Source organism: Carcharodon carcharias, chromosome 8 (genome assembly GCF_017639515.1).
Source record: "Carcharodon carcharias isolate sCarCar2 chromosome 8, sCarCar2.pri, whole genome shotgun sequence".
Lineage (NCBI taxonomy): Eukaryota > Metazoa > Chordata > Chondrichthyes > Lamniformes > Lamnidae > Carcharodon > Carcharodon carcharias.
In genome coordinates, this window is record NC_054474.1 from 151,809,329 (window position 1) to 151,834,925 (window position 25,597).

Genomic DNA, 25,597 nt, shown 5'->3' on the forward strand with positions numbered 1-25,597 from the left:
TTAAGGGAATACAAGCCTGGTCTATGCTAATTTAACCTGCTCAGCCCCGATTTCCTTCTGGAGAATCTGCACTGTGGCCCCTCCAAGGCCAGTATATCCTTCCCAAGGTACAGTGCCCAGGACTGAATGCAATACGCCAGATGTTGTCAGTTAAACAACTCACTGGAGGAGGTGGCTCCACAAATAACCCCATCCTCAATGATGGGGGAGCCCAGCACTTCAGTGCAAAAGATAAGGCTGAAGCATTCGCAACAATCTTCAGCCAGAAGTGCCGGGTGGATGATCCATCTCGGCCTCCTCCCATATCACAGACGTCAGTCTTCAGCCAATTTCATGCACTCCACATGATATCAAGAAATGGCTGAAGGCACTGGATACTGCAAAGGTTATGGGCCCTGACAACATTCCAGCAATGGTATTGAAGACGTGCTCCAGAACTTGCTGCACCTCTCGCCAAGCTGTTCCAGGAGAGCTACAAGACTGGCATTTACCCGGCTATGTGGAAAATTGCCCAGGTATGAGCTGTACATAAAAAGCAGAATAAATCCACCCCAGCCAATTACCACCCCATTAGTCTACTCTCCATCATCAGTAAATGATGGAAGGGGTCGTCAACCGTGCTATCAAGTGGCACTTACTCAGAAATAACCTGCTTGCTCACGCTCAGGTTGGGTTCCGCCAGGGTCACTCAGCTCCTGACCCCATTAAAGCCTTGGCTCAAACATGGACAAAAGAGCTGAACTCCCGAGGTGAGATGAGAGTCACTTCCTTAGACATCAAGGCAGCATTTGACCAAGTGTAGCATCAAGGAGCCCGAGCACAACTGGAGTCAATGGGAATCAGGGAGAAAACTCTCCAATGATTAGAGCCATACCTAACACAAAGGAAGATGGTTCTAGCTGTTGGAGGTCAATCATCTCAGTCTCAGGACATCACTGCAGGAGTTCTTCAGGGTAGTGTCCTAGGCCCAACCATCTTCAGCTGCTTCACCAACAAACTTCCCTCCATCATAAAGTCAGAAGTGGGGATATTCACTGATGATTGCACAATGCTCAGCACCATTCACGACTCCTCAGATACTGAAGCAGTCCATGTCCAAATGCAGCAAGACCTGAACAACATTCAGGACCGTTAAGCGGCAAGTTATATTCGTGCCACACAAGTGCCAGGCAATGACCATCTCCAACAAGAGAGAATCAAAACATCTTCCTGTGACATCCAATGGTATTATCATCACCGAATCCCCCACTATCAATATCCTGTGAATTACCATTGACCTAAACTGAACTGGACAAACCATATAAATATTGTGGTTGTAACAGCAGGTCAGAGGCTGGGAACTCTGCAGCGAGTAATTCACCTCCCGACTCCCCAGAGCTTTTCTGCCATCTACAAGGGACAAGTCAGGGGTGTGATGGAATACTCTCCATTTGTTTGGCTGAGTGAAGCTCTGACACTCAAGAAGCTAACGCCATCCAGGACAAAGCAGCCTGCTTGACTGGCACCCCATCCACCACCTTTAACACTCACTCCCCTCCACCACCAAAGCACAGGCAGCATTGTGTACAAATCTACAAGATGCACTGCAGAAATTCACCAAGACTTCTCTGACAGGCCCTTCCAAACCTATGCCCTCTACCACTAAGAACAAGGGCAGCAGATACATGGGTGCACCACCACCTGCAAGCTCTACTCCTAGACACACGCCATCCTGACTTGGAATAATATCGCCGTTCCTTCACTGTCGCTGGGTCAAAGTTCTGCAATTCCCTCCCTAACAGCACTGTGGGTGTACCTACATCACATGGACTGCAGCAGTTCAAGAAGGCAGTTCACCAACGTCTCAAGGGCATTTTGGTGCTGACCTAGCCAGTGACATCCACATCCTATGAAAGAATTAAAAAAAAAGACCAAAGTTCCATATAAGTATTACTTCCTTCACTTTGTAATCCAGCCCCCTTGAGATACATGTTGTAAACCCAGACAGAGTTTCCCACTTTGTTTTGGGACAGCAGCAACACCTTAACTTTGTTCATTTTTAATATGCCCCTGTACAACTATACTTAATTAATCCGTACTGAAAATTTCTCCATAAAAGATTAGGATTTCCATTGACTGAGTGGAAGCTCTCATAGGGTACTTCATCTGATCGGGGACCTCTGAATTTACATTGGTTTCCAGACTCTTACAAGTCTACAGTTCTCTCCCCTAACCTACACACATTTGGGCTTCTACCGAATGGAAATAGAAATGTCCACTCTTGTGATTGTGCAAGGGGAATGTTTGGTGACTAAGATATATTGGAATGAGCCCTCACTCGCCAGCCCTGTTACTTGCCATCTCAGTCAGCACAAAGTGCCTCCAATCCTTTGATGCGGAGTTGGGTGAGAGTACAAATGCTGGAGTTAAAAAAGCACCATTAGAGAGAGCAAATATCATCATCTCTCTCAGGCTGGATGTATTCATGGAACTGTCACATGAGCCGCCCGCTGGCAACTACCTTACTCAACTTTGGCTGGACACATTCCTGGAAGATCATCACATGATCTCCTGTCTCCAACCACCCCATTTCCATACTCCCCTGGGGGTTACCATTGACCAGAAACTGAACTGGACTAGCCATAAATACTGTGGCTACAAGAACAGGTCAGAGGCTTGGAATCCTGCGACGAGTAACTCACCTCCTGATTTCCCAAAGCCTGTCCAGCATCTACAAGGGACATGTCCAGAGTGTGATGGAATACTCTCCACTTGCCTGGATGAGTGCAGCTCCCACAACATTGAAGAAGCTTGACACCATCCTGGACAAAGCAGTCCGCATTATTGGCACCATCTCCACAAACATTCACTCCCTCCACCACCAATGCACAGTAGCAGCAGTGTGTACCATCTACAAGATACCCTGCAGGAATTCACCAAGGCTCTTTAGACAGCACCTTCCAAATCTACAACCACTACCACCTAGAAGAACAAAGGCAGCAGATAGATGGGAACAGCACCACTTGGAAGTTCCCCTCCAAGTCACTCACCATCCTGACTTGGAAATATATCGCCGTTCCTTCACTGTCGCTGGGTCAAAATCCTGGAACTCCCTTCCTAACAGTACTGTGGGTGCACCTATACCACATGGACTGCAGTGGTTCAAGAAGGTAGCTCACCATAACCTTCTCAAGGGCAACTAGGGATGGGCAATAAATGCTGGCCCAGCAAGCAAAAGCCCACATCTCTTGAATGAATAAAAAAAAGCCATTGGTTGTCCAAGATGTCCATCACCTTCCTCCAGCCAATCAGAAAGTGAACAGATTTTCCTTTACCCAGTTGGATGCTTCTTGACCATCCATCCAACAGTCTTTTCCTCCCATCTCCCATACTTTCATAACTAACTTGAAAGATGATTCAAAGCAAATGAGAAAAAATCTACTTTTAAATGTCACTAATAATGTTTGTCCAGGATATGCCAGAAGCAATGTCAAAGGAAAGTCATCTTTAATTCCTGCAGGGTCCAGAATAATGCTGGAAAGTTAGCAGCCCTACTCTGTGTGTGTTGGATTTGAAATTAAATCTGAGAAAGGACCATTCTGCTTTAGTGCTAGTTGATCGTGGCTGCATATAGTGACATCATAAGTTCCAGCCAGAATGGGAATGATTGGTAATTCTCCTGTCAATCATTCCTGGAAACTGCACTGCTTGGATTGTGGCTCGGATTGATATTAGGTGTGAAATTAGACAAACAATCATCTGCTCACTGCATTTTGCTAAGGGAAGACTCTGCTACAATTTTTGTCAAGAGTCCTGTTTGCTGTAGTTCATGGAGTCTCTTAAGACTCAGTTTGCCAAATAAAAGACTGAGCTGAATAAATTGACTCTGTTTGCTGTAAAATAGACTGTTTGTCATACATCCTGACCCATCCCTAAGTCAGTGGCTGACGTGGTAGTGTCAACAAGCACTCTGGTTAACCTTACTATTTGTGGATTGTCGATGGAGACTTGGACTGCAGCTGTCAATCCCTCCTTCAGCATACAGGTAAAGTCATAAAATTCATGATCCCGATCAATCTCAAACAACCCCAACAGTTTCCACTTCTGTCTGACTCGCCACAGAAACTTCCTCTTTGCGGCTGATCTTTGGTTCACGTTGATGTCTTGACTGTCCATCTGAAAAAAAAACATCAAACTAAATCAGTGCCTTAAAACCCTCAATCATTCATGCAGCTGGGGTCCAGAGAGGCCATGATAAATTACTGCAGGGTTGTTGTCCATCAAAAAGCATGAAATTAACCTGGCTACAAGGCATGCAACCTCAACTAGCAATCTCGCCTTTAGTGCGACAGTCTCTGTAGACCTTTAGTCTACAGAGCTAGCAGCTACTGGAGGAGAAGAAACAATAGCTAGTCTGATGTTGAGGTTAATTCAGGCCAGTGAAAGTACTGAATGAGGAGCTTTGTGTCTTGTCTTTCAGAAGACAAGGAATGCAAAGAATAAACGTATTTGTGTGGAACTCAGTTATGATAAATTCAGCTGTTAACTAAAAACCAAGAAAAGATGATTGATAATAATCAAGAATGAAGATTTCAGATGACAAGCCCACAAGAGGTAAACCAGCACACCAATAGAGGAAGACTCAAATATTTTAATTTAGTGGCTAACCAACAACAACTTATGTTTATATGGTGCCTTTAACACAGTAAAGAGTCCCAAGATGCTTCACAGGAGCATTGGCATACAAAATGCTGACGCTGAACCAAAGGACGTGACATTAGGAAAGGTGACCAAAGGTTTGGTCGGAGGGTCTTAAAGGAGTGGAGGGGTGGGGGGCAGGCGGGGGGGGTTGGTGGGTTGTAGAGAAGTTGAGATATTTAGGAAGGGAATTTCAGAGCTTAGGGCAATGACGGCTGATAGCGCGGTCACGATGGTGGAAAGAAGGGGGTGGAGAATGTACAGGAGACCATAAATGGAGGAATTCTCCAGGGGGGCTATAGGACTGAAGGAGGTGACAGAGTTAGGGAGAGGTGAGGCCATGGAGGCAGTTCAACACAAGGAGGAGAAAGAATTTAAAAATCTGTGATGTTGGAAAGGGAGCCAATGTAGTTCAGTGAGCATGGGGTGATGGATGAACAAGATTTGGTATGAGTTAGGATATGGGCAGCAGTGTTACTACCAAATCGAAGATATTGTATCATCCTATATTAATATTCTTCAAAATTCTGCAGGTGTTCGACTCAGCTCTCCACCACCTACAAGGCACAAGACAGGAGTGTGATGCATTATTCTCAACTTGCCTGGATGAGTGCAGCTGCAACAACACTCAAGAAACTCACCAACCAGGACAATGCAGCCTGAATGATCGGCACCCCATCCACCACCTTTGTTGTGTTTTACTATGGGGTCGCTTTGCCTGCTAACCGGTTGCACGCTTATCTGTCAACAGGTGAGTCGATTACAATATGCTGCTGATGCAGAGACAAATATGAAATAAATCACATGCTATTTATTTACGTGAACAACAAAGCACTAACAATATGTATGCTTCTCCAACCAGACCCTGCTCTAGACTAACATTAACATGGTAACCCGCGCTTCACAGCTATTGGGTCTTACAGTCACATGGTCAATCTGCTCACGTTCTCTTAAAGATGTATTACATCTCCGATTACCACAACCTTTGACATTCATTCCCCTCATTGTGGCATCTTCAGCCACACCTCTCAAAGCTGCACCCTCCACCACCTAGGAGGACTGGGGCAGCAGAGGCACGGAGCACCACATTACACCAAATTACACCCCACCCTGACATGGGAACATATCACCATTCTTTCATCGTTGCTGGATCAAATGGATGATATGTTGATGAGGTTAGATGAATTAAAGTGGAAGCAGGCTGGCATAGAACATAAACAACAGCATTGACCTGTTGGGCCGAATGGCCTGTTGCTGTGCTATAACATTTTATGTAATTCTATATAAAGTCCTGGAACTAAGAACACTGTGGGAGCACCTTTCAGTATAGGCTGCCGGGGTGGACAATAAATGCTGGCTTTACCAGTGACGCCCACATCCCGAGAATGATTTTAAGAATTCCAGCAAGAGACCTGCACAACCATCGGGGGAATGCTATAAACTGGAGAATGGCCACTTTACACCGTTTCCATTTTATACCATTCCCTGGGTATTCCCACCAGTCTCCTCCCAGGGTTGCACTGGGAGATTAGTCGGTTTCCCCACAGAATTGCAGGGTCAAGTTGTTCATCATGGAGCTAAAGAACATGAATGCCACTCATTGTTCAGTTATATAAATCAAGAAAAGGTAACTTTGCCAAGCACAGACTGTAATCTTCATTGAGCAGCATGAGCTGATTGCATTTTGAATTCAGCTAAGTCTCCAAACCTGTGATTCTGGAAATGCGATGTGTCATATTTAATTGAAGCCAGTAAACACTGCGCTGTTGTAATTCTGAAAGCAAGTTATTGTACTGCTTGTGACAATCTCTCTTTCGATTGTATTATCTCTTCCCATACAGAAGGGAAATAAAGTGGTGACTAGAAATACATCTTCTCCTTTCAGTCCAATAACCCAGGTTCTACTGCTGGCCTTCTGCTATCTGGACTGTAACGAATCTTAAGACAACTCAAATTATGAAGGAAAGCTCAAGGAACAAATTGGGCATCAAACCATAGACAAAAGTGCACCCAGATCCAATCCTGTTGCAGAGTATCAGGTCCAACTCAGGGCATCACATTTTAAGAAAGACGTAAAGGCTTTGGAGAGTTAACAGAAGACAGTTAAAAGAATGATGAGGATCACAGTGACGTGGATAGACGAGGGAAATTGGGGTTGCTGTCCTTAGAGAAGAGGGGAGATTTGATGGAAGTGATCAAAATTATGAAGGGTTCAGATAGAATAAGCAAAGAAAAATGGTTTCCAGTGGCTGAAGGGTTGATAACCAGAGTGCACAGATTTAAAGTGATTGGTAAAAGAACCAGAGGTGATAGAGGAAAAGCCTTTTTTAATGCAACGAGTGATTGGGACTTGGAATACATTGCCTGATAGGATGGTGGATACAGATTCAATAGTAGCCTTCAAAAAGGATTTGGATAAATACTTGGAAGGAAATTAAATTACAGGGATATGGGGAAGTGTGGAACTAACTGGACTATTCTTTGAAAGGGCCAGCACAGACTCGATGGGCCGATGAATAATACAGCAGAGAAGGCCGCCAATGATTATATTAGCAGGGTGGAGGGTTGTAGGCCTGGAGGTGGTCACAGGGATCTGGAGGGATGAGGTCAAGGAAGGATTTGAGCACAAACATGAGAATTTTAAAATGGAGGCATTTATGACTGACATCTCTGGTTCTTCCTATTCTAGCCTCTTGCGCATCTCTGACTTACTTTACTCCACCCTTGGTGTCTATGGTTTCAGTCGTCTAGTTCCTAAGCTCTGGAATTTCCTCCCTAAGCCTCTTAGCTTTCTCTGTCCTTCTTTAAGATGCTCCTTAAAATCTACCTCATTAGCTATGCTTTTGTTCTAGTATTTCATATGGTGACTTGTTGACAATGTTGTTGTTTGATAACACTCCCATGAAGGGCCTTGGGATGTTTTGCTGTTAAAGGCGCTATATAAATACAAATTGTTGTGTCGGTCCTGGGAAAAATCAATTAGAGCAAAGCAGGAGCAGGACTGGAGGTCGAATCACTGCTTTAAGGGGATACAGTGGTGTAGTGGTAATGTCACTGGGCTAGTAATTCAGAGACCCAGGTAACTGCCCTGGGGACAGGGGTTCAAATCCCACCATGTCAGCTGGTGGAATTTAAATTCAATTAATAAACTTGGAATTGAAAGATAGTCTCAGTAATGGTGGCCATGAAACTATCGATTGTTATAAAAAACCCATGTAGTTTACTAATATGAAGGAGGGGAAGGAAATCTGCTGGCCTACACACGACTCACAAATTCGTAGTTGACTCTTATGGTCTATGACTGAAATGGCCTAGCAAGCCACTGAGTTCAAAGACAATTAGGGATGGGCTGGTCTTGCCAGAAATGCCCACATCCCATGGAAGAATAAAGAGAGAAAAAAAACATATTTCAGCACAAGGAGCATTTGAAATTCGTGCTACTTTGAGCTTCAATGCATTGAAATTGAAGTGCACCCACACGCAAATCTCTGCGTTACACTTGAAAACTATTTTAAACAAAGATAGGAGAAAGTCAATTCATCACTGATCATTTTTACTGCCCTCTGGGGAATAGCCACTGTTTTACAAATACCTGTCAATTATCTAGAGATACCAATCAAACACCTGCAACTGCCCAACAAATCATCAGCCTCTAACCAACCTCAGGCTATGTCTGCACAACAATAATCATTCATTATAGCACATTTAAGTCCCTAGATGCTTCACAGGAGCGATTATTAAACAAAATTTGACACTGCCACTTAAGGAAATATTAGGACAGGTGACCAAAACCTTGGTCAAAGAGGAAGGTTTTATGGAGCATTTTAAAGGAGGAGAGAGACGCAGTCAGGTGGAGAGGTTTGGGAGGGAATTCCAGAGTTTCGGGCCCAGGCAGTTGAAGGAACGGCCAATGGTGGAGCAATGGAAACTTGGGATGCTCAAGAGGTGAGAAATGAAGGAGTGCGGAGATCTCGGAGGGATGTGGGGCTGGAAGAGGTTACAGGGATAGGGAGGGGGGTGGCCATGGAGGAATTTGGAAACAAGGATGAGAATTTTAAAATGGAGGCCTGTAGATTTTATATGGACAGACTGCTACCTTAACATCAGAATGCGTGTAACATGGTATCTCTCCTCTGTCTTCGTGAAATAGTTTGGTTGACTTATCAGTAGCAACATCATTGAAGTATATTATCATATACAGATTGCTATAGATATGGGCAGTACAATTTCAAGCACTTTTACAATAGCCTAAGATTATTATAGTTAATGATGCAAAACACTGCCTGGGGCACCAATATATGACCAGAAACTTGGTCAAGGTAGGTAGGTTTTAAGTAGCGTCTTAAAGAAGGAGAGAGAGGCGGGGAGGCAAACAGGTTTAGGGAGGGAATTCAAGAGCTTAGGTCTAGACAGCTGATGGCACACTGCCAATGGTGGGGTGATTAAAACTAGGGATGTGGGAGAGGCCAGAAATGGAGGTGTGCAGGGTTAGAGGGCTGTGGGGCTGGAGGAGGTTACAGAGAAAGGGAGGGGTGAGGCCATGAAGAGATTTGAATACAAAGGTAAGAAATTTAAAACTGAGGCATTGCCAGACCAAGAGCCAGCGTAGGTCAGCAAGCAGAGAGGTGAACACACTTGGTGCGAGTTAGGATGTGAGCGGCAGATTTTCGGATGAGCTCAAGTTTATGGAGGGTGGAAGATGGGAGGCTGCCTAAGAGAGCATTGGGATAGTCAAGATAGGTACTGGGAAGAGGGATGACACTCTGTACTTTGTAGGTGAACTGGAGGATCAAAATTAAGGAGGAGACGGAAAGGGGAGAACAATAGAGTGTGATATATAGGAACAGGAGGAGTCCAATCAGCCCCTCGAGCCTGTTAAACCTTTCAAGTAGGTCATAGTTGATCTGTATCTTGGTTCCATTTAATGGTTTAGGCTCAGTAACTCTGAGTAACTCAGTAACCCTAACTCATAAATATGAAAGATTTTATCAAAAAAAAGATATTACCAAGGAAGTAAAGTTTGGGAACAGAAAGTGAAGGAAACAAAGTAAGTAACAATCTGTACTGTAAGAGAGTTTGAATGTATCGGAGCCCAGATAAGGATTTCTACATTATAACACAATTAAGGAAAGGGATGCTGACCTTTTGAAAATGCACATTATCACACTTTGATATTTATGAAGGAATTACAAAGCATTGACAGCATACAGAAACATGCCCAACTGGTCTTTTTTTAAAATTCATTTGGGGATGTGGGTATTGCTGGCTAGGCCAGCATTTATTGCCCATCCCTAACTACACTTGAGAAGGTGGCATTGAGCCACCTTGTTGGCAACTGAGTGGCTTGCTAGGCCATTCCAGAGGACAGTTATGAGTCAACAACATTGCTGTGGATCTAGAGTCACATGCAGGTCAGGCCGGGTAAAGATTGCAGATTACCTTGCCTAAAGGACATTTGTTACAACAATCTGGTTGTTTCATGGGGCCACCATCATTGAGACTAGCCTTCTCATTCCAGGTTTATTTATTTAACTAAATTTAAATTTTCCCAATTGCTGTGGTGAGATTTGAACTCATGTCGCCAGGCCTCTGGATTGCTAGCCCAGTGACCGGATCAATATTCTATTGTTCCCAGATCATGCCAGCCTCCTCCCACCTTACTTCATCTCCCTGAGGTGCTTAAAACTCATGTGCTTCGGGTGTTCCAAAACACTCAAAAATTCTAACAAGTGAAACAAACATGAAGAAAATGACAAATTCATATGGAATAATCACACTTGACTTTTGAAAGATTAATTTTAATTTGCATGCCTGGTGAAGATAGAGGCTGGTTATTCTTTAAGTCTCACAAAATGAAATCTGGTCAAACCACAGGCAGGAGGGATGATCCACTCGACAGAAAAAGGAAGGAGAACCTGGTGGGAAAGGAATGGACCATGTGATACCCATGAGTTTTCCAATCAACATGAACAAAATGGTTACTTGAATAAAATTTGGACAAAACACTGGGAGATCATGGAGTTTTCCTTTCATTGCACGACTCAGAATTATGATTTGAAAGTTCTTACTCATTCTTGGGGTGTGGGTGCCACTAACAGGGCCATCATTCATTGCCCATCCCTTGCTGCAACGGAGCGTGATTTTATGCAGGCTCCTTACAAGATGCCTCACTGTATTAATTTGTAGCTCAATATTTGTGCAAGAGTCTTGTGCAACATGGGAGAGATTGTGTTCAACGCCAGGTGTGAGCCTGATCAGAGGAGTGAAATAGCAGAAGATTATTCATGACAACTCTCTGAGGTTTCTGATCTCCTCCATCCCTTTAACCCTCAAGATCTCTGCTTTCCTCCATTCCTGCAACCTTCAAGGTCTCTGCTCTCCACCATCCCTACAACCCTTGAGATCTCTGCATGTCTCCATTTCTGCCCCTTATGCATCCCCAATTTCCTTCCCTCCATCATTGGCAGCCATGTCTTCAGCTGCCTGGGCCCTAAGCTCTGTATTTCCCTCCATGAACCTTTCTGCTTCTCTTCCTCTCTCTCTCTTCCTTTAAGACCCTACTTTAAAACCTATCTCTTTAACCAAACTATTGGTCATTTGTCCTAAAATCTCCTTAAATGGGTCAGTGCCAAGCTTTGTTTGATAATACTTCCATGAAGTTCCTTGGGATGTTTTACGACATTAATGGCACTATATAAATTAGGGTTGTAATTACAGACCTGACATGATTATTCCCCTCTTTCAGGTACCATGCCTTAAAAAGGCATTGGCAGCCATGGACTTCCATTGGATTGGTCCATGATTATGCTTGGCAAAGCACTGCTGTGGTTTGACCATACTGCAGAAGGCAACAGCAATCATAAAACTCTCCCACCCTTGCTGCCTGCCATTGGGCATATTGGAAGGATTTACAGGCTGATAATCAACCTGTTTGGCCACACTGTCCTGAAGTGGGACTTGAACCTGGAGCTTCTAGGGTGCTATCACTGTGCCACAAGACCTCCCAACACAATTATATTGCCACAAAATTGTGAAAGATGATAAACCTCAATAAAATATTGTTATCACAAAAGGGCTTTATGGATTAATCAACCAGTTATCTGAAAAGCCAACTGAAGGAGCTGGAGAAACTATAATCCACCTTTACTAACTGACCTGCATCTGGCACTAACTGAGTTTCCCAAATCAAAACTTCCCAAAGGATATCCCAAGGGGATAACTCTCCCCTGAAATCCTGCTGATTCAGTCACATTCCTGAGAATGCTACTGAAAAGCTGCAATGGAAGCCATGCATTCTCTGTGAAACCTGCCAGAATTTTCCATTCTTTTCAGTCCACTTATTCACTAGTGCCCTGCACTAGTTTGTGACACACAATATAATCAGGTTCACAACAAATCAACACAAACAGAAGCAGAGGTGACATAGAACGTTCTAGCTTAATAATGAATCATTGCTACTTCTCTCATATTTGTTCAAGCAGAGATCAAGGGGCGTAGATGGCATAGTGGTATTGTCACTGGATTAGTAATCCCAAAGCCCAGGCTGATGCTGTGAGGACATGGGTTCATCCCACTACAGCAGCTGGTGGAATTTAAATTCAATTAATAAATTTGGATTATAAAACTAGTCTCAGTAATGCCAATCATGACCCACAGCATAAGTGTTTGACTCTTAACTGCCCTCTGCAGTGGTCTAGCAAGCCACTCAGTTCAAGGGCAATTAGGGATGTGCAACAAATGCCCACATCTGCCCATGAAAGTGTTCACATGCAGTTGTCATTTGATATCATGAAAATATATAGCATATTAGCTGAGACCTGCAAAACATTTGCTGTATAATTAGTACCTTTATTGCAGAATCAAAACCTCTCACTTGTTTATATTCATAGAATGTGAAAGTCTAATTGGGAAATGTTTTCTCTGAAAAGGCAGGTTTAGTGGGCTCATTATTGTTCAAGGAATAATCATTCTATTTCCTTGAAATCTGCCTGTTATAATTTCCACATTTGCCATTGAAGAAAACAGCCTCCTAACTATCAATCTTGTCTCATGAAAAGTCCTTGTTTATGATTCAAATGTCAAGGCAACATCATAACTGCTCCTTCCTTGAGTCTAAGTTTGCGCTATGGAATGCACATTGAACTTAGAATATCAACTTCATTGGCTATAGAATCAACATGGATGTATCCTTCTAAATCACCTGACAATTTTTCTAAAACCTTTTCATTCAAATCGAGTGAACCTTCATTTTTAGCACAAAGAATAGCTTTTGAATAATCTGTATCAAATAATTTGCCCCTTAATTTTGTCACACTTAACCAATTCTATCTTATCCACCCCTTCCCCGTTCTCCATCTCCTTCACTCCATCATCCCTCACAGAAACTCTCTCTCCAGCCAGGGTAATGTTGTTAACTTTGGTGTAGGGCTTCCCTTGCCTTACACTGTTTAGTTCCTCACTATCGCTGCCCCCTACCTCCAAACCCACCACCACCACGCTCCAGTCCTCTGTACACTCCAGGTACCGCTCACCAAATAAATCCACCACAGAGATGCCCCTTAGGCCGACCAATCACAACAGTCAGGACGGACAAAAACTGACTATGATTATTATAGATCGCACACAATTAATCATTATTCCTCAACATTCCCCTTGACATTGATTGGCATCGCCAAATCCTGTGCCATCAACATCCTGCATGGGTGCCACCACAGATCAAAAAGTCAATGGACCAGCCATTTAAATGCCCTGGCTACCAAAGCAGGTCTGGGGCTGAATATTCTGAGGTGAGTAACTCACCTCCTAACCAATGTTCTCCCTAAGCTGAACAGTCATGCACCTACCCGAAAGTGCCTATGCAGGTCACACACAAATAGGCTCCTTAAGTTACCGTGCATGCTTTTAAAAAATTTATTTGTTCATGGGATGTGGGTGTTGCTGGCTAGACCAACATTTAGTTGACCTTGAGGTGGTGGTGAGCTAACTTCTTGAACATGTGGTGTAGGTACACCCACAGTGCCGTTAGGAAGGGAGTTCCAGGATTTTGACCCTGCAACAGTGAAGAAACGGCGATATATTTCCAAGTCAAGACGGTGTGTGGCTTGGAGGGGAACCTCCAGGTGGTGGTGTTCTCATGTGTCTGCTGTCCTTGCCCTTCCAGGTGGTAGAGTTCATGGGTTTGGAAGGTGCTGTTAAAGGAGCCTTGGTGAGTCTCTGCAGTGCATCTGGTAGATGGTACACACTGCTGCCACACTGGTTGTGGAAGGAGTGAATGGGGTGCCAATCATGTGGGCTGCTTTGCCCTGGATGGTGTCGAGAATTTGCGGTTACACAAGGAATTTTAAAGGGGCCACACATTTAAATCACCCATGCAAGCTTTGTCATCACCTACAAAGCTCAAGTCAGGAGTGTGATGGAATACTCTCCACTTGCCTGGATGTGTGCAGCTCCCACAACACTCAAGAAGCTCAACACCATTCAGAACAAAGCAGTCTGTTTGATCGGCTCTCCATTCACTAGCATAATCATTCACTTTCACCACCAGTAGCATGCCATGTGTACTATAGGATTGGGGATGAAACCAGCTAAACTGGGTCAAAATCCTGGTTCCCCCCAAGCCACTCACCATCTTGACTTGGAAATATATCACCATTCCTTCATTGTCACTGAGTCAAAATCCTGGAACTCCCTTCCTAACAGCACTGTGGGTGTACCTACAACCACATGGACTGCAATAGCTCAAGATGGAAGCTTACCACCACCTTTTCCAGGGCAATTAGGATGGTCAGTAAATGCTGGCCTTGCTATCGAGGCTCACATCACAAGAATGAGTTAAAAAAAATTACTCTTACAGAGAGCAGCCACAGACTCAGCAGGTCAAATGGCCTCCTTCTGTGCTGTAACCATTCTATGATTCTAACCCACCAAGACTCCTTCAACAGCACCACCAAACCCCCAACCTCTACCTTCTAGGAGGACAAGGGCAGCAGGGGAAAGGGAACACCACTACCTGCAAGTTCTAATCCAAGTCACTCACTGTACTAGCTGGAAGTATGTTGCTGCGCCTGGAACTCCTCCACTAGTAGCACTGTGGAAGCACTTTGGAATAGTCATTCAAGAAGGAGGCCCATAACCACCTTCTCAAGGGCAACTAAAGGATGGGCAATGATAACTGGTGGCTTGCCAGTGAAATACACAAACAGAAACGCCTAAAGATTCAAACACAAGTTTCCTTGCAAGTGGAGAAAGATAAAACCTTAAAAAATCCAACAACCAGGGGCATTGAGTGCAAGAGTTGAAAGATAGTGATAAATTTGTATTGTAACATTGGTTAGGCTATAGTTAGAACACTCTGTGCAGTTTGGGGCACTCTATTACAGAAAGGACATTAAAACCATGAAGAGCATACAGCGCTAATTCACCAAGGTGATGCCTTGAATGAGAAACTATAAGGAGGTGCTTGAGATAATGGTGCTTGTCTACTGGAACAGGGGGCGAAAAGGTGATTTAATCAAGTTTTTCAAATGATGTAAAGTTTGATAGGGGTCATAGAAAAAGATTCTTTTCTCTGGTGAGGGATTATCAATTTAAAATGATCACAAAGGAAGTGAGTAGAAAAGATCAGAGCACTTTCCTTATGCAGGGGTTTGTTGGGAGACAGAGAAGGAAATGTGGATAAGAATTAGAATCAGAGGGAGATACAGAACAACAGGAGAGGGCAGAGCTGTGGAATTAGTTCTGGATTGCTGGAATGAAACCCAGCACAGACATGATGTATTGGATAGGCTTCTTCTGTCTTGTGAGTTTCTATTTCTGACATTGAATTGTCAAATTTAGTAATTGTCCTCTCTCAGGCAACACAAAATCCTGTCATATTAATTCCTGGTGTCCGCAAACCAGAGCTGAGCTTGAAACATCACCTAGATTTCCTATCTCTGCATCAATACCCTCCTCTGCTCTGACCTCACCTTGAATCTTTATTGTTATTTTTGTCACCTCTTGACTTAATCTTCCTAAAGTCCACCCCCCCATCCTTTGTCCTCCTTGAGTTTCAACTTGCTCATAACTTCAATTGCCTATGCACCCCCCCCCCCCCCCCACATTGTCCATCACCCCCATCCCTGGCTCATCTACACTGATTAAAATTAATGCTCCACCTTGGTACTCAAATCTCTCATCTTCCTCTGCAGCCTCCAGCCTCAGACCTCCCCATGTCCTATGATCTTCTAACTTCCACCTCTGTGAATCTGCCCTGTTCTGCACCCCAAAACTGATGACAAAGCCTCCAGCTATTGTGACCTGTGAAACTCTCACCTTAAGTACCTTGCCATTCCTAATTCTCCCACCCTTTCTTGATGTCAGTTCTATTACACCTTTTATTTACTTGTCCCTCGTCACACTGTAAAATGCCGTTGGATGCTTTGAATATTAAAGGCACTGTCTAAACTCACACTGTTATCAGGAAAGAAGGCATTAAGAATGTGAAATGTTGCTGGGGAGCTAATTTCCCAGAATAAGCTTTTCCAAAAACATCACTATAATGCTGGAATGCCGGACTCTGCAATAAGTCATACAGTTGCAAGAAGTTATGGTTAACTAAAGTTAAGGAAAGCATCAAACTTAAGGAAAAAGCATACAACTCTGCAAAGATGAGTGGCAGGACAAGTGATTGGACAAAATATAAAGAACAACAGAGAATGGCTAAAAGGTTAATCAGGAGAAAGAAATTAGAGTTTGAGAGGAAGCTAGCTAGAAATGTAAAAATGGATAGCAAGGGTTTCTACAGAAACTTTAAAAGGAAAAAAGTGAAGTTAGTGTTGGTCCTCTAGAGAGTGACAGTGGAGAGTTAATAGTAGATAAGAAGGAAATGGCGGAAGAGATGAGCAAATATATTGCTTCTGTGTTCACTATAGAGGATACAAAAAACATTCCAGTAATAGCTGCAAATCAGGAGGTGAACGGGGGAAAGGAACTTGGTGACATTGAAGTCACTAGGGGAATGGCACTGAGCAAATTGATGGAGCGGCAGACTGGCAAGTCTCCGGGTCCCATTGGACTACATCCTAGGGTCTTAAAAGAAGTGGCTAATGAGGTAGTCGATGCACTGGTGTTAATTTTCCAAAATTCACCAGATTCGGAAAGGTCCCATCAGATTGGAAAGTAGCAAAGGTAACCCCTCTATTCAGGGAGGGAGGGAGGCTTGCATAAAACAGGAAACTATAGGCCAGTTAGCTTGACATCTGTTGTGGGGAAATTATTAGAATTGATCATTAAGGAGGTTATAGCTGGGCACTTAGAAGAGCTCAAGGTAATCGGGAAAAGTCAGCATGGTTTTATGAAAGGAAAATCATGTTTAAACAATTTATTGGAGTTTTTGAAGGAGTAACATACACAGTGGATAAAAGGGATAAAGGAGAGACATACTGTACTTGGATTTCCAGCAGGCTTTTGATAAGATGCCACAAAGATTATTACGGAAAATAAAAGCATATGGTGTAGGGGGTAACATATTAGGATGAATAGAAGCTTGGCTGGCTGGCAGAAAGCAGAGAGTATGTATAAATGGACCTTTTTCTGATTGGTAAGATGTGATGAGTGTAGTCCCACAGGGATCTGTACTGGGGCCTCAACTTTTTACAATTTACGTCAATGACTTAGATGAAGGGAGTGAAGACATGGTAGCTAAATTTGCATATGACACAAAAATAGGTAGGAAAGTACGTTGTGAAGAGGACATGAGAAGGTTGCAGATGGATATAGATAGGTTGAGTGAGTGGGCAAAGATTTGGAAAATGGAGTTTAATGTGGGAAAATGTGAAGTTGTTCACTTTGGCAGGAAGAACAAAAAAGCAGAGTATTACTTAAATGGAGAATGGCTGCATAATTCTGAGGTGCAGAGGGGTCTAGGTATCCTAGAACATGAGTGGCAAAAAGTTGGTATGCAGATAGAGCAAGTAATTAAAAAGGCTAATGGGATGCTATCCTTTATTATGAGAGGGATTGAACATAAAAATAAGGATGTTATGCTTCAGTAATACAGGGCATTGGTGAGACCGCGCCTCGAATACTATGTGCAGTTTTGGTCTCCTTATTTAAGAAAGGATGTAAATGCATTGGAGGTGGTTCAATGGAGGTTTACTAGATTGATACCTGGAATGAGTGGATTGTCTTATGAGGAAAGGTTGGACAGGCTGGGCTTGAGGGGTGATTTGATTGACGTATATAAAGGTCCTGAACGGCCTTGACAAGGTGGACATCGAAAGGATGTTTCCTCCTGCTGGTGAATCCAGAACTAGGAGGCACTGTTTTAAAATTAGGGGTCGCCCTTTTAGGAAATAGATGTGGAGAAATTTTTTCTCTCAGGGTTGTGTGACTTTGGAACGCTGTCTCAGAAGGTGATGGGGGCAGAGTCATTGAATACTTTTAAGGCAGAGGTAGATATATAGTTGTTAGGCAAGAAAATCAAAGGTCATTTGGGTTAGATGGGAATGTGGAAATCGAAACACAAGATGATCTGCCATGATCTTATTGAATGGTGGAGCAGGCTCGAGGGGCTGAATGGCCTACGTCTATTCCTATTTCTTATGTTCTTAAAGTTGGCCGAGGGAGAATGAGCACGGTTGTAGCAGTGAATCTGTGAATTCAGACCAGTCATGATCTATTAAATGATGGACTAGGCTCGAAGAGCTGAATGGCCTTCTCCTATGTTCCTTCCTTTTAGCGTCATGCTAGTCTTTCAAATTTTCCCAAATTACCAATCCCAGAGTCATATTTCCAATGCTGGTTTCACTTACTGTTACTTTCTGATCATAAGGATCAGCACAAATAGGGGATCATTCCCCCTGTTCATGTCATTCTTCTACAGAAACCTCCAACACAGCATCCTGCTGCCTTCTGAGCCATGGTATCAGAGAAATTTACATTATGGAGGGAAGCCATTTGATCCATCAGGTCCTTGCCAGCCAACAAGGAACATCCTGCCTAAGCCCACTTTCTGATTCTTGGGCCGTAGCCCCATAGGTTACGGAATTCAAGTGCATTTCCAAGTACTTTTTAAAAGTTATGAGGGTTTCTGTTTCTACCACCCTTTCAGGTTCCATTACCCTACCCAGAAAACCATTCCAGATACTGCAACAGGCCTGAGGCGTTCAATGAAGATCTTACATTAACTTTTTAGTTCTTGTCTCCGAGCTCCATTTCTCACCAACCTGTATCGTATTGCACATGGGGAGTGGGTGTGTGTATGGAATGCACCAACCACCTGTTAAAGGAAATGCAGAAAATCTGCCTCAGACCTCTATTAAATTCTATGTTATGAATGACTTCTCCCCACTATCTGGATATGTTGCTCTAAGATTGACTGCTAGATGGTAAATGATAGAAGGTCAGGGTGATTCTTCATGGGCTGGCACCCAGTTTCCATGTGCACAGTTCTGGTCTCCATATTACAAAAATATAAAGGCACCAGAGAAGGTTGAAACAAAGATTCACACGGGCAATATCAGAATTGAGAGACCAAATATCAGGAAATACTGAACAGACCAGGGCTCTTTTTTTTGTAGAAAAGGAAGGCTGAAGGGTCATCTGATTGAGGTATTTAATGTTATGAAAAGGGTTCGATAGGGTAGATGTAGAGATGATGTTTCCCCTTCTGGACAGACCAAAACTAGGGGCCATAAATTATCACTAATATACCCATAGGGAATTCAGGAGAAACTTACTTACGCAGGGAGCGGTTAGAACATGGAACCCCCATCCTCCCCACCCCCCACCACAGGTAATAGTTGAGGTGAATAGCGCAGATGCATTTAAGGGGGAAGCTAGTGAGGGAGAAAGAAAGAGAGGGAGAGGTCGATAGGGTGAGATGAAGAGGGGTGGGAGGAATCTCAAGTGGAGCATAAAGACTAGCTTGGGGCAGTTGGGCCGAATGGCCTGTTTCTACTCTGTACATTCAATGTAAAGATGTAATTCTATGTACATAGGTATATCTCAGTCACTCAAAGTAGGGAATTGCAGACACAAACCCACCTCCTATCATGCCATAGTACATCCACATGCCCTTGTTAGAAGAACATCTTTGGACACCACCCCCCCTCCAACCTTTTTTGTTAAATTGGAGATTCTTTGAGGTTTTCAGTGGGTAAGAAAGGATTTTAACCTCTCCCAAGTTTGTTCAGTTACTAATCTGGCCAGGAAGTGGATATACTTGAAGGAGAAAGATTTGCAGGTCGACAAGGAAAGGACGTGGTATTGGTGACTAATTGGATAGCTTTTTCAAAGAGCCAACAGTAGGTATAATGGGTCAAATGGCTTTCTTCTGTCCTGTAAGTTTCTATTTACATCCAATAAAGCACAGTCCTTCCAGGTGCATGGCCATATGACACAGATTGGGCTTTATACAATGAAGCAAATATTCTCTTCCTTTTGTGTTTGATGATGGATGGTCCATTTGTTGAAGGGGATGGAGTTCACAGCTACATTCTGTAGATTTGATTTATTTTGCTAGACAATCACAACAGTGAAGTCTGATGACTCAGCTGAGCTTACATATACCATCTTTCTGAAGCAAGTGGGAAAGGAGCAAAGATAGGGGCTATGAGACTACAAGGTGAGGGAACATGCACAGGCATTGTGCTTGAGAATGCCGTTGGAGTGAGTAACTTGTGTTTAGACATAATGATGCATGCAAGAAATTCCTCACTAGGAATCTTTGAATTTTCTATGAGTTGGGGGGGGTGCGGGGAGGTAGCGATAGGTCCTCCCTCCCTCTGTCCTCCGCATTTTCATCCATTTTCTCCTGCACATGTTGCTCTTTGAGTACAGGCACTATGAGACCTCTGCTATCTTACTCAGGGGGTTGTGACCAAGTCTGGACATCAAATGTCAGGTTACTTCACCACAGACCTTGACCTACTCCAACCCAATATCAAAACACGTTGCACCTCCCATTCCAAGTCAGTGAATAATGATAAAGGGCCCAGAACCAAGAAAGTCAAGTTGACAACAACAGCTTGCATTTCTATAGCACCTTTAACTTAGGAAAATATCGCAAGGCACTCCACAGCAGTGTTTTGAGACAAAATTTGACACCGAATCACACAAGGAGAAATTAGGACAGGTGGCCAAATACATGATCAAACAGGTAGGTTTTAAGAAGCATCCTAAAGGAGGTGGAGAGATTTAGGGAGAAAAATCCCCAGCTTAGAGCCCAGGTGGAGGCATGGCCACCACTGGTGGAGCGATTAAAATCAGAGAAAGGCAAGATGCCAGAATTGGAGCAGAGCAGAGATCTCGTAGGGTTGTAGAGCTGGAGGAGATTACACAGATAGAGGGGCGCAGGGACATCGAGGGATTTGAAAGCAATGATGAAAATTTTAAAATCGAGGGTGTTGCTGGACTGGGGAGCCAATGTAGGTCAGCCAGCACAGGCGGTGATGGGTGAAGGGCTCTTGGTGTGAGTTAGGATATGGGTAGAGTCTTGGATGAACTCAAGTTTACCAGCTGAAATACTGCTCCTGTTGATATTAACTATCTCAGTGTACAAAGGCCTTCTAACTCTAAATAGTTCAGCAATGTTCACCCACTCAGCCTTCAAGGAAGCTCGACAAGTGGATTGTAAGGAGTATTGCATAGCTCAACTGTTTCAATTATATTACAGAAATCCCCTTCTCCTTCTCATATTTCCTTAAGTAACCTCAGCAATTTAGGGGAAACTATTTCAACCAGAGGGTGACAAGAATGTGGAACTTTCCATGCAGTAGTTGAGGCTAATAGCATAGATGTATTTAAAGGAAAGCTAAAGAAGTACATGAGGGAGAAGGAATAGAAGGTTACACTGATAGGGTGAGATGAAATAGGATGGAAGGAGGCATAAACACTGGCGTGGACCAGTTGTGTTGAATGTTTTTCTGTGCTGTAAATTCTATGTATTCCTATGAAAGTATACTAACTTTCTACTTCAAATTCTGTACAAATTAAAATTTCATTATGCATGCAGTCAAAGTTTCTGCCCACGGTATAATTTAATCAATAGCATGAACTGCATCTCCCAATTTCATTTTGTCCTGACACTGTTATCATCCTGACTGATAGTTACTGTTGAAACCTAGTCTGAATATTGAACACTGCAGCTTTCGAAAATAGGTTGTTTTAATCGCACTCAAATAAAATCTATGAAACGACATTCTCTCACATTACAAGACTGGAGATACGTAGAAACATCCAAGGATCAACCAATTTATTGGAATCTCAAAAAAGATCCCTGCTGCTCTTAAATAAAACTTGTAAGTTTGGTTACAAATCCAAATTCATTCTCAATTTTACTGTAATAAATCTCTTAAAAAAATCACAGCAATATCACGGCATGCTGAAATATTTTACAGATTTCATCAGATCTTACCTCCTCAGCCATAATGCAAGGATGTTGACAGCAAACTGGCTTCCCTGTGATCTGTTTGGATCTACAGTTATTTTTTTGGGCTCCCTGGGGTTAGGTTGAGCTGATAACCACTCTCCTTTTTTCCGGCATCCTCCTTGCTAGTTAGTCCCTCCAGAGGCCTGGGTACAGTAGAGCATCTCAAGTGAATTCTTCAACACAGTGCCTCCACTTACAGACTGACTGCTCATTCCAGGACACCCCTACAACACAGAAACTCGCAAACATAAAGATCCATCACTATTCGAGATCCACAGCCTGTGGGCTGAACCTTTGTTTAAATCGTAGCAGGGGTGGTCAGTTTTCAGACTGCTGGATGTAAATGTACTTACACCCTAGTAAATAAATCCTTCACAGTTATTCCTTTAAATTATGCCCTTTACTCAATTGCAAAACTTTTGGCTGATGATATACTGTTTGTTCTTTTTTCAAAGAAATATTATCATTTGTGCCACTTTCCAACAATGGAATGGTGCAGGGCAGGGTTTGCAGACTGTACTAGAATAAAAACCTCCAGTCAGCAGGACTAATATCGACAGCATTGCAGCTAATGCTAGTGCTCTCGATCCACCCCATAATCACGCTCTAGCTGATAAACAACCATGTTGCCAGGTAACTTCATACACCTACTTCTTTCAGTGGTGCAGGTGTCTTCCAACAAAACATCTAGCAGAAAAATACCCTTACAACAGCATAACAATTAACATCAAGGTGACAGGTGTGCTGCTTAAGGCTGAGTTTGGAAATCCTTAAAACAGTTCCTCTTTCCAATCTACAACTGTGATTGTCAGACAGGGGACAGAGGCCAATGCAACTGGTAGAAACCCTTGAAACAGGGTTAATTGAATGAACAAACTTGCATTTACATAGTGCCTTTCACAACCTTTTCTAATAGAATCATACAGAGACATAGTGCAGAAAAAGACCATTCAGCCCACCCACTTCTCTATCCCCATAGCCCTGCAAATTTAGGATTTATCTTAAATCTGCATCCTGTGGTTATTGATCCTTCTGCCACTGCTAACAGTTTCTCATTATCTACACTGTCAAAACCACTTGTAACTTTGAACGCCTCTCTTAAATCTCTCCTTACTCTTCCCTGTTCTAAGAACAATCTTGGCTTCTCTAGTCTCTTCACAATTTTAAATTCATTTACTGGAGTCAGTTCTAATAAAAGCTTATCTGAAATATTAACTCAGTTTCTCTCTCCACAGATGCTGTCTGATCTGCTGAGTGTTTCCAGCATTACTTCAGATTTCTGGCACCTACAGTATTTTGCTTTTGATATCATGCTTTTGAAGTGAAGTCACTATTGTAATGTAGGACACTTGGCAGCCAACATGCACACAGCAAGATCCCTGACACAGCAATGCGATAATTGCTAGATGCTCTGTTATTTGTGATGTTGGTTAAGGGATAAATATTGGACAAGATGTGGCAAATTCCCAATCTTCTTCAGAACAGTGACATAGGATCTTTTCTGCCCGCCTTAGAGAACAGACAGAGCTTTGGTTAAACATCTCACTTGAAAGATGGCCCCTCCGACAGTACCTCACAGTACTCCACTGGGAGTGTCAGCCTGGGTCATGGCTCAAGAGAGTCAACAGGGACTTGAACCCGTGACCATCTGACTCTGAGGTGTGAATACTACACACAGGCAAATGGAAGTAGCGTTACCCTAGCCCCATTATAATATCTTATTTCATTCTTTCATGGGAAATTGCATTCACTGGCTAGGCCATTTGTCACCCATCCCTAACTGCCCTTGAGAAGGTGGAGGTGAGCCACCTTCTTGAACCTCTGGAGTCCATGTGGTGTAGGTACACCCACAATGCTGTTAGGTAGGGAGTTCCAGGATTTTGGGCCAGCCATAATAAAGGAACGGTGATATATTTCCAAGTCAGGATGGTGAGTGACTTGAAGGAAAACTTCCAGGTGGTGGTGTTCCCATGCATCTGCTGCCCTTGTCCTTCTAGGTGGTAGAGGTTGCAGGTTTGGAAAGTATTATCAAAGGAGCCTTGGTGAGTTGTTGCAATGCACCTTGTATATAGTACATGCTGCTGCCACTGTGCAAAACTTTTTATATAAAAAGTAATATTAGTAAAAAAAACATCTAGATAAGCCTCTCACACGAGTGTCTTTTGTCAACACCTAGGTACTATTCAACTAAATCAACACCACAAGCCAGTGGTCATAACTACAGGTTTCCAACTCCAGTAAACGTGCTGTCTGAAAACTCTGTTATCATCGTTGCGAGTCTTAAATGAAGCTGTCCATAGTGAGGATTTAGAGATACTGCTGGAGTCAAGGCTGTTGGTAAACTTTACCTTTTATGGAACATTCTATTAATAATGTACAATACTAGGCTTAGTACGAGGCTTCACACACAACTATCTCTCAGTGTAAGACCATAAGACATAGGAGCAGAAGTAGGCCATTTGACTCATTGAGTCTGCTCCACCATTCAATGAGATCATGGCTGATCTGATAATCCTCAACTCCACTTTCCTGCCTTTTCCTCATGACCCTTGATTCCCTTACTGATTAAAAACCTGTCTGTCTCAGCCTTGAATATACTTAATGACCCAGCCTCTGCGGTAAAGAATTCCACAGATTCACTACCTTCCAAGAGAAGAAATTCCTCCTCATCTTGGTCTTAAATAGGCAGTCCCTTACTCTGAGATTATGCCCTTTGGTCCTAGACTCCCCCAAAAGGGAAAACAACCTCTCAGCATCTACCCTGTCAAGCCCCCTAAGAATCCTATTTGTTTCAATAGGTTGCCTCTCATTCTTCTGAACTCCAATGAGTAACAGGCCCAACCTACTCAACCTGTCCCCATAAGAAAATCCCTCCATGCCCAGGATCAACCTTGTGAACCTTCTCTGGACTGCCTCCAATGCCAGTATATCTTTTCTTAGATAAGGGGACCAAAACTGTTCGCAGTATTCTAGATGTGGTCTAACTAGTACCTTGTATAGTTTTAGCAAGGCTTCCCTATTTTTATACTCCATCCCCTTTGAAATAAAGGCCAACATTCCATATGCCTTCCCTATTAAACTGAACTTGTGTGCTGGCTATATTGGATTCATGCGCGAGGACCCCCAAAACCCTGTGCTGCAGCCTTCTGCAGTCTTCCTCCATTTAAATAACATTCAGCACATCTATTCTTCCTGTCAAAGTGCGTAACCTCACATTTTCCCACATTATATTTGTCAAGTTTTTTCCTCACTCACATAACCTATCTATATCCCTCCAGACTCTTTGTGTCATCCTCACCACTTGCCTTCCCGCCTATTTTTGTGTCATCTGCAAACTTGGTGATAATACATTCACTTCCCTCATCTAAGTCATTAACATATATTGTAAATAATTGTGGCCCCAGCACTGACCCCTGTGGCACTCCACTAGTTACAGATTACATCCTGAAAATGCCTCCCTTATCCCAACTCTGTCTTCTATTAGTTAGCCAATCCTCTATCCATGCT

General features: G+C 43.1%; 1 protein-coding gene across 1 annotated transcript in view; it reads right to left on the reverse strand.

Moving 5' to 3' along the window:
* Window positions 1-25,597, reverse strand: part of pip5kl1 (phosphatidylinositol-4-phosphate 5-kinase-like 1) — a 49,082-nt gene that overhangs the window by 21,734 nt on the left and 1,751 nt on the right. The window contains exon 2 of the mRNA XM_041194468.1: window positions 3,964-4,155. Coding sequence (XP_041050402.1) covers window positions 3,964-4,155 — 192 coding nt within the window. The remainder of the gene's footprint in view (window positions 1-3,963; window positions 4,156-25,597) is intronic.